The sequence below is a fragment of the Platichthys flesus genome, chromosome 18 (genome assembly GCF_949316205.1).
Source record: "Platichthys flesus chromosome 18, fPlaFle2.1, whole genome shotgun sequence".
NCBI classification, from domain to species: Eukaryota; Metazoa; Chordata; class Actinopteri; order Pleuronectiformes; family Pleuronectidae; genus Platichthys; species Platichthys flesus.
In genome coordinates this window covers 19,756,633-19,766,595 of record NC_084962.1, presented here as the reverse complement: position 1 = coordinate 19,766,595, position 9,963 = coordinate 19,756,633, and the positions used below count along the sequence as shown (strand labels likewise).

Here is a 9,963-nt window from a genome sequence, read left to right as displayed (position 1 = left end):
AGAAGCCTACTTACGAAGTTGACTGATAGTTTCTGGACTCTTCTGGCATGTCTGTCTCACCCTGTGCTGCGGAATAAAGTAAAACTCCCTCCTGTCGCTGAACGCCCTGACGCACTTTCACTTTCACTTCCAGCCACAGAGCACAGTGAGAGGGGGGGGGGGGGGGGGACCACGACGTGGCAATGTTCAAAAAAAGAATAGATAAGAAGCAGCTGGTCTTTTTTTTAAATCTTATGATCACAATATCTCCAAAACACCTCGAGGTAATAAATTAAACTTTGCTACAAACACTCAGTTGAAGCAAGATGAACAGAAAACTTGTTTTGCCTGGTCCCCGGGGCCACCTACAGGGGGCACCCACACATGAATTGAATTGTAAATGTAAGATATTAATTCCATGCAATACACCACGGGACAGATTTATTCACTTTGATGGGAAACGTGAAGACAAAACAACTAGATTAACAGGTTGAGGAGCTGCAACGTGACACTTCACCACTAGATGTCACTGAATCCCGCACACTGAACCTTCGAAGGCCTTATTTCCCACAGGTCCTGAAGGCAGCAGCAGATGCAGGAGGAGGGCGTTCCTCTAAAGAAAATCTGATCCCACAGCTGGACCGGTTCTATTCTCACACTTCTCTGGTCCGGATCACCCCCCCACCTGGACCGGGCCTGTGCTGGGTGTGTGAGCCGCCTGCTGCGCACCAGGGCCGGGGACAGGAGGCCGCAGGAGACCGGGACATCGGGCTGAGGACATGGAGGCTGCGACCGAGCTGTAGCACGGAGCCTCGCTGCTCCTCCTCCCGGTAAGAAACAACGAACGGCGGCAGCAGCTCGTGTGAAACAGCCCCTGGAGGTTCAGGAGAATGGATGTCCGGAGAATCCACTGGTTCTGCTGCAGAATCCCATTCACACCAGTTTCCCTTCGTCTGAAGACAAATGTTGTTGTAACCACGCAGGCTGGGATGATGCGTTCAAGTGCTCCTGCCTCAGTGTGTAGCTGGTGATCAGGGATCAAGGAACCATAACAACAACTGCAATCAGATGATGATAATAATATGCAGATATAATGTAGAGTCACCCAGGTGTAATTAATTTCACTGTAGTATTCATTTCTGTCTGTGTACTTCATAGATAATGTTTTTATTCTGTTTACGCTCAAATTCTGTTATTTCTGTTCCATTTGTTTTTTTATTACTTCTTTGGTTTTCTATTAAATGTTTTCCTTGGGTTTATAATTTAGAGTTACTTATAATAATAATTTCCCCTTAGTGTGACTAATATATCTCATAAAGATAATACGTCAGGTCAAATACAGTCTGTCTCCTCATAGTTTGGATTCTCTGCCCGAATAATAATTCCACCTTTTAATTTTAAGATCGACTGGCTGTGTAGAACAACAGTGGATCATCTGATCAAAGGGAACTTTATCTAAATAATATAGAAACCTCAATTATTAATTGAGATCTGCATCATAAACATGCCCTTTAAACACAAGGAAATATAAAAAAAACAATAATGCATAGAATGAAAACACGATTGATGTTTCACAGACAGGAAATTCACAGTAAAATGAAGTGTTGTGTATGTTTCTGATGTTTTCTTTTCTTGTGATTTCTCCCGGCCGTCGGCTCAGAATGGACCCTGCTCAAGTCGGAGGGGATATGTCACCTCTGTATGTGCCAAGAAAAAGAAAGTCAGCCCAGTCCCATCTTAAAGGTGGAACACCATGTCCAGGTACACAAAATAAAATGACAAATTCACATCATTACAATGAGTGTGAATGAGACTGTGAAAAATCAGGAGGGAGCTAGTTTCTGTTTTTTTATTATTTTGAATTTTAATCTCTCCTACAGTTGTTCAGCGGATGCCGGAGAGAGTCTGTGAATCGAATGCAGGTGGATACACAAAGGTGAGAGTGAATGGATTATACACCACATCCTGCTGGTGTTGCATTTGTGGGATCGCTCCAGGAAATGTTGTTAATAAAGACGTGATTTCCTGTTGTAAAACTCACAATCTGTCGACTTTATGCGAAGCGTTGGATCTTAACAGTTCTGTGCTTGAATGTTTTAGGATGACGAGTCTCAAGCCCACGGTTCCCTGAAGATGAAACGGACGTACGGTAGGAAAAGGTAACAGAGCGATTCATGGCACCTTAAATGAGACATTCTAATTAGTGTTATGTTTTCATGCTCTAATGTTCCGAAAACCTCTTCACCATTACCAGTTTGGAAACTTTCAAAGCTGAATGATGATGATGATGATGAAGAAAAGCAGTGACAGTCTAACCACATGTCTAAACGTCTTTCTGCTGAACCAGTCTTTCTGACGCGTCTAATTTCTTTTTGATCTCAGGTACGAGGACCTCCAGAGTGTTTCCATGGGAACAGTAGATTACCCAATCCCCAGCTGCTCAGTGATGTCATCAGGTGACCTGGCCAATGGGGTGGACCCAGGCTCCCTGGTTCCACCCAGGCTCCCTCCGAGACTGGTGGCGAAGGAGGCGTGGCCTCAAGGCCCCGAAGCCTGTAGGGAGCAGTCCCAGCCTCAGGACCAGAGCTGGAACTCCCGGGAAAGAGGCCCCAACGCCTGGGCCCCGGTTCGAGACCGACCCCAGGAGCAGGTGTGGAACTCTGGCAGACAGCGAGCAGGACACTCGTGTCCAGACCAGACATGGATGTCAGGCAGTGACAGAGCTCATGGGGGACAGGAGCAGGCCTGGATGACGGGTCAGGACCGGGGGCCTGAGCAGGGCTGGGCAGCCGGCAGAGACCGAGGCCAGGATCAGGCCTGGAACGCCGGCAGGGATCCAGGAAGAGAGCAGGCCTCCTCGGGGCCGGAGCCGGCGTGGGGATCCGGACGAAACCAAGACCAAGGCTGGAGCAACACGAGCAGAGACAGAGGACACATCTGGAGACCAGGTACAAAGATCCCAGGTGGTGCATACACCAGAGTTTTGAATGTTAAATGCTCAAATTAAACGGTCCTAAAAGTATATGTTTTGCTGATCTGTTGATTTTGATCCTGCTGTGTGGTTTTAAAGAGCTGAACATGAAGAAGGTCCAGAGAGCAGAGACGGAGCCGCCACCAGAGACCAGAGACTCCTGTGAGTCCACATCCTGTCTCATATTGAACCAAGTGGTGGCTGCTGCAGTTTGGGTCATGAACCCTCCTCTTTTTGTTGTTGATGTTTCAGGTTCAGTCGCAGCCAGCCGTGAAGCCTCCACATCTCAGTCCAGTGAGGATCACAAACCTCCAGTTGTCTCCAATAAGAAGGAGCCTCCTACCTACGCTCCAGGTGAGTCTGTTCTTCTACTTTTACTTGAGTATCTGTACATCTACTCGAGTAAAGAATGTGGGTACTTTTGCCACCTCTTCTAAATGAACCTCCAAAAAAGCCATAACACCACCTCTTCTTCCAGAACCGTTCCACAGAGTAAAATAACTAATGTGTGTGCCGTCAGGAAGTCCAGAAGAGCGCTGGCAGCTCCAGATCGTGGCCAAAGGCAGAGTCACCTGTCCCAAATGTAAGAGTGTGAGCAGGAAGACGGTGGAGGGGCTGAAGAAGCACATGGAGAACTGCCGACTGGTGAGTGGAGATTAAACATGAAGCAAATCCCCTTTCACACCTGATGTTAACACGTGTCCCTGTGTGCAGCAACCGTTCACCTGTCAACACTGTGGGAAACAGCTGAAGTCTTCCACTGGGATGAAGTACCACGTCATGGCTGACCACAGCCACCTGGTAAGAGTCTCCCTCTCTGGTTCCTGCTGTGCCGACCTTCAGGTCTTCTCTCTCATGTTTGCTCTCTGTAGCCTTCAGCAGAAGAAGCCAAGGACCTGGACGACCGCACCATTAAAGACAAACTGCGCAAAATCCTGAAGAGACTGGGAAAATTAAAATGCTCCAAAGAGGTAAACTGACAAATCATATGGTGCCAGTTTATCACTGTATTGCATTAATTGAGATGCATATACCATGCACACAGAAACACAGCATAACTCAAAATGTTAAAGAAAGATAAACCATATCTGGATGTTACCTCCCGGACTCATATCCCATCCACAAACAAAAAAACAAACAAGGTTATAAGTAAGATTAGATAAGGGAAGATACTTTTATATATTTCCATAATATGTTCTTTTCTCTGTTATTCCCGTCTCAGGGCTGTACTGCTGCGTTCACCAGCATCATGGGCTACGTCTACCACATGAAGAAGTGTGGGAAGGAGGAGTCTGAGCTGGAGAAGCTGTTGCTGAACTGTTCTCACTGTGGGAAGACTTACAAATCCAAGGCTGGTCTTGAATACCACCTTAAATCAGAGCACGCTCCTGTGAGTCAGGTTTTTTATTTAGTTATAGGCCTTAATAAGTCTTAAATTAAACTTATTGAAACCTGCAGACACTCTTATAAAACAGCAAAAAGATCATTTGAATGATTTGCACCATAAACCTTCAAACTGTCTCCTTCTCGTTGCCCAGACGCCCCAAAAGACCGAGGAAGACGAGGCTCTGAAGGCCCAGAGGGAGGCCAACCCGGAGAGGACGCCGAGCGGCCGGGTGCAGCGGGCCTCCGCTCAGGTGGCCAACTTCCACTTGGCTGAAATCGCCAGCAACGACCTCCCCAAAGACTGGCCCAAGAGGAAGTTCCAGTGCGACCTGGTGCCCGACGACAAGAAGGCAAGCGGACATTAGTACAGAGGAGAAGTCGAGAATCCTTGTATTTATCTATAAACTGATCTACGTCAGAATTAAGGAACCTTTTACTTTAATTAACCTGCGTTCTGTGCTCGGTAGTTGAAATACGCCCGACCAGGCCTCCCTGCCTTCAGCCAGGAGGTGCTGAGGAAGTGGAGGAACGAGGTGAAGCTGCAGAGGAAAGTCCACTGTCCCAACCAGGTAGAAAACAACACTTCACATGCTGCATGTAAAGTCATTGATAACGTTTTATATATACAGTATAGATATAATATCTGCTGATATGAGCTTTTTACAGACATATCGGAAATAGTTTGCCAATGTGTGATATTTATATTTGTTAAATCCTCCTTTTGACTTTATTTGTTCGTTTCTCAAATCCAATAATCCGGTTGTGTTGTTGGTTTAACATCCTTTGTGTCCTCAGGGTTGTGGCAGCACCTACACCAGTGTGTCTGGGCTGAAGGCTCATCTGGGCCTGTGCACCAGGGTGAGTTCACTCTGTTCCAGACTGACAATGATACCACACTTCATGATACACCTGTGGACTAGCAACATGCTGGTGTTGATGTTCCAGTGCTCAGTGATCACAGATTCCTTATTTGATCCCATTTCAGGGCGACTTTGAAGCTGGAAAATACAGATGTCTCATCTGCAACAAAGAGTTTAACTCTGAGAGTGGAGTGAAATATCACATCAACTCCATCCATTCACAGGTAATGACGTAGTTCACATGTATTGTATCAGCACACAACCGCTGTTTGGACTTCCCCTGTTGACCCGTCCTTGTGTTTCCTCTCCTCTCGCTGCATGCGTGTCGACAGGACTGGTTTGTGACGAACAAGAAGGCTTCCAAGACGTTTGAGAAGTTCGTGAAAAACCAGCACAAGGAGTTAATCCATAACGTGGACAAGCAGATTGTGGATCAGTATCACCAACACCACCTCCAACATCACACTCACGTCCATTGCCCCCATCACCATCACCATCACCAGCAGCAGCAGCAGCAGCATCTCCAGCTCCAGCCCATGCAGCACCCTCTGCAGCCGCTGCATCACCTCCAGCACCAAACCCAGCTCCTCCATCCAGAGCACCAGAACCTCCCCATGCAGGCGGACGCCCAGCTGCAGCCCATCCTGCAGTACACCCCTCTGGAGCCTCCTGCGGGACCGCTGTGGGTGGACATGGACCGGAGAGGAGTCGTGCACGGGTCGGAGCTGGCCCCGCTCCAGATGGAGGTGGATGCAGAAGACAAACCAGCAGAGGACGGCAGGGAGATGGTGGAGGGACGAGAGAAGGGAGAGGGGGAAGGCTGACGGGAAGAGGAGGGATTGCTTTGGGTTCGGTAGAGGTGGAGGCTTCAGCAGCTCGTCCGGCGAATTGGAGGGCGAGCGGCAGGAGAGGCAAAGACAGGTGGAGCAGTGGATTCTGAAAGGGCCGGGGGTCATGGAGCTGCACCCTGAGGCCGGGAAGCAACAACATGGAACTTAAAGACGACCCTGAAAACCAAACTTCCCTTCGTGGTCATCAAACGCTATCGTGCACCGGAACTACAACAGAGGTAGGAAGAGACACCATCTAAAGTCTGTCCACATTTTATTAGACAGTTTTCCTCAAGACAGAGCAGCTAACGACAGAGCTGCACTTCTTGAGAAAGCCTTTCACTGATGATTGGAAGGAAAACCTCAAGGTGTCACCTTGGATGGAGACTCCATGTTTCTCTGTATCGAAATCTTTGTTGACGTAACGCTAAGAGAAGTCGTAGTTCTGCTGTTTATCTGTGTTTGTATGTTACAGATTCTTAAACGTGTCTTATACTTTTTACAAAGGTTTGATAAACTGACTCTTTGTCTTTTACGTTTACCGGAAAGGGAAGACGTTGCTCTAACTTGAAGAGAGGATGCTTCGGTATTTTTGTTGAACTGGTCCGGTCGTTCTCTGTCTGAAAACATTTGTGCCTCTTGAATATTATTTATAACTTCACACGATTATCATTATCATCATCACGTTGAATCTGAGCTGATCTAAAAGCCTTTTCTGGTCTAGATAATGTTGGAAGTCAAAGAGGATCAGTTCGACCTTTTCTCCTCATTTACATCTGTGGGAACAAATGTCTGCTGGCGACTGAAATAGGCAAAAAAAAGTTTCTCTAAAAGGTTTCCGTCAAGCTTTGTGTTTGACAAACAAAACAAAAATAAAAGTTAGTAAGTTTTGTATAATATCGACAAAGAAAATAATTAAATCTGATGTTTTTATTATTTATCGTTAAGCTAGAAAACTTCTGACATCTAGAATTGTCAAATCAATAACCAAAATAATCACCTGACTGAATACTGCGATGGATTTAATAAATTGATCTTATTTGTTTCAGTTAGGATAGAAGTTTAACGTTTAATTGTGTAAATCGTTTTAAACCTTCCAAGTGTTTTACACTAAACAAACTTCCATCAGCAGGGGAACAAAGAAAGCACAGAAACATAATAATAATAAGAATAAAGACTCATCGATGTGTCACAGTGAAGGGACGACGTCAGAGAAGTAGATTTATTAATTTTCACAGTGTAGCCCGAGTCCTCTTCACCTCAGACAAGTGAACCGTGCTGAAGGAAAAGCATTTAACATGGAGCGTTCAAACACCAAATATTTAGCCAATAGCATGTAGCCTAATGTTTATATACTCTATCTACAATAGTGCTTATGGATGGTTAATTTGTTTGACTCTATTTTTGTATTTTTCTTTTCACATTTCATGAATGTTTTAGATTCTTAGTTTCTCTCCTGATCTGTTCTTTAGTTTCCTTTACAAACAACAATGATTCTTCCCTTTAATCTGTGAATCTGTCTTAAAGAAACTGTGTTTATGTATTTTACTGTCTCTGATTCTGTTGAAAGTGTTTTACTCTTCATCAGATGCCTTGAGAGAGATCGGCCTGTGTCGTTAAAAGAGGAAAAACCTCCTGTGCTGCTTAGGAATATTTCAGAAAGTGGGATTTCTTTCTTTATTATTAGCTGAGTATTTTATGAAGTAGTGATTTCTGTTATTTTACATCAGGCCTGATAAGAAGTCTCACACTTTTTTCTCTTCAGGCTTTGTTCCCATAAGGTTCTGTGAGAATCCCTCCAGCAGTTTCTCAACAGAGCTCATTCGTCCATCAAGGCCCAACGGTTCAGTTGAATTCAAACAACAGGAAATCACACACTCATAGAAGTCAGTCCCCTCAATGTGCATGATAATTTTCATCAAGATTCGTGAATGATTCTCTTGGAAAAAGTGACACTAATTCCTGGATATTCACCAAAATTCAATAGTTTCTCCCCATTTGGTTTTTCTTGTTTTCTTACAAACATACAAACCAAATAGCAAAGCAGAGGACAGAGGTGACCACAGAACCACTGCTGGTTCCCCCTGATCCTGAGTGGGACCTCTGACTCACTGGGTTCTTTCCTGTTGAAATACTTCCCATGTCCTTTACGCTTGTGACCAAATCGTTATCACCATGCTTGCCCTTTGAACTGTTTGATAGCACAAAGAAAAGCGCTGCTCGACATGAAGAGAGAGCAGGTTCATCAGATAAACTAAGGCCCAGACATGTTAGTTATGATAGAACTTCTGAGACCTTTTGTCACATTGCTTTCACCGTTTAGCAGCAGCTTATGTTTTTATTGAGGCCGGAGCACAGTCCTATTATCTAGACTAGGTAAAAAACTAGATTGTCACTCAGTAGAGTTCGTACTTCCTTCAAGGTCCAACTGTCCCTTTATGAAACCTTATTAATGGTAAATTCCTTGGTGGAGGGATAAAGCTATAAACAACCATTTCCACATTAGAGAGGACGAGTGAGGGTTATCAATTTGTTTTCAAGTACTAGAGGTTGAGTTTTGAAAAGCTGGGTTAAAGTTTCATGACTTCTTGGAGGGGTTTAATGAGGATCAAGTGAAGAATACATCACATCTAAGTGGCGATCCAGGAAAGTCACTTTCTTTGGCTTTCTGAGACAGTTTTTGTCATTTTCACTATTTCTCAGAGGTTAATTAAAGAAATTGATGTTTAGGGAACTGATAAATTGTGAGTGAGTAGAAATTGGTGCAGCTTAATTGAATGTAAGGGAAGGTTGCAGGTCAGAGCTCCTGAGAGCCGTTGAAGTCATTGAATGTTGTTTAATTGACCCCCTGCAGACACTGTGACTCATCGTATTTAGTGAACGTGTAAAACCGTGGGTTGAACTCTTTGATTTGGTCTCGACCTCCGGAGCTAGCATCTTGTGAAAAAGATGACTGTCATAGATTTGACGTTGGGGCAGAAGTTGTGTTTTTAAACCGTTGACAGTGAAGAAGCTCCGTGCGTCAAATGAATATTGAAATGAACGAAAGACTGTTGTTATGTGTTAGTGCCTCATCACCAACATTCATACAGATAAAACATATATAAATATATATATTGTCTAGACCAGATTTAATTAAGATTCAGTAATAGAAAGCAGTTTTATCATTTCTACTCAAGTAAAAGTCTTAAAAACTCTGTAAATGAATATGTTATGACTTGTTTTTTAGAAGTTATGTGCTGCTCTTTCATAGTTCCAGCAGTGGTATAACGACCGATAATTAAAAGTTTAATTGATGGTCCTTTTGCCTCTGTGTCCTCTTTGATATTTGTACTATGAGCTGGATGGTAAGAAAAGCTGTTAATCCTAATATTTAGTGTTTTCTAGATTTTGACAACATAGAAGCATTATGTAAAATGAACTAGATAAAATATACGAACTAGAATCTCCTCCAAGGTCAACTATCCCCCTAATGAAAACACATTTTAATAGAATACTAGATTTGTATACGGATCTTCCCACACTGATCGATACCAACCCCCTTAATATGTCTTTGTCATCAAGATTCAAACATAGTTCTCTAAGAAGTCAACGAAAATGTCGAAAAACTAACACAACCAATCAACAACTAACCAACAGCCAACCAACCAGTGACTAGCCAATCAACATCCAGCCAATTAACCAACAAACGCAATCACCACATCCTCATTAAGTTTATTCTTATTTCCCCTTTCACACATGAAATACATCTCAGTGCTTTACGAATTTACATAAAAGAAATGAAGACGTGAAAATAAAATCCAGTATGTGAGATCAAATCTGAAGAACAAAACTAATTCCCAATGGCAATAAACTGGTGTAAATAAGATTTAAAAACCAGTAAGACGGTAATAAACGAGGTGTGGAGTCAGTGAGGTTTGAACCCGAAGCTGCTGCA

The 9,963-nt window shown here is 43.9% G+C and overlaps 1 protein-coding gene across 1 annotated transcript; it reads left to right on the top strand.

The window, feature by feature from the left end:
• Positions 1 to 565: 565 nt before the first annotated feature.
• On the top strand, positions 566 to 9,297 carry znf512 (zinc finger protein 512). The gene is made up of 16 exons (XM_062410701.1): positions 566 to 809; positions 1,640 to 1,740; positions 1,860 to 1,915; positions 2,080 to 2,138; positions 2,362 to 2,927; positions 3,050 to 3,112; positions 3,203 to 3,304; positions 3,471 to 3,595; positions 3,665 to 3,751; positions 3,823 to 3,921; positions 4,173 to 4,340; positions 4,489 to 4,686; positions 4,804 to 4,905; positions 5,132 to 5,194; positions 5,322 to 5,420; positions 5,529 to 9,297. Exons 2-16 carry the CDS (start codon positions 1,641 to 1,643, stop codon positions 6,018 to 6,020), a joined length of 2,379 nt encoding a protein of 792 aa, XP_062266685.1. The 5' UTR covers positions 566 to 809; position 1,640; the 3' UTR covers positions 6,021 to 9,297.
• Positions 9,298 to 9,963: the final 666 nt, after the last annotated feature.

Coding starts and splice junctions, on each gene's coding strand:
- znf512 (XM_062410701.1), top strand. CDS start 1,641: ATGGACCCTGCTCAAGTCGGAGGGGATATGTCACCTCTGTATGTGCCA. Junction 1,741..1,859: donor AGGTGGAACACCATGTCCAG/GTACACAAAATA, acceptor TCTCTCCTACAG/TTGTTCAGCGGATGCCGGAG. Junction 1,916..2,079: donor ATGCAGGTGGATACACAAAG/GTGAGAGTGAAT, acceptor TGAATGTTTTAG/GATGACGAGTCTCAAGCCCA.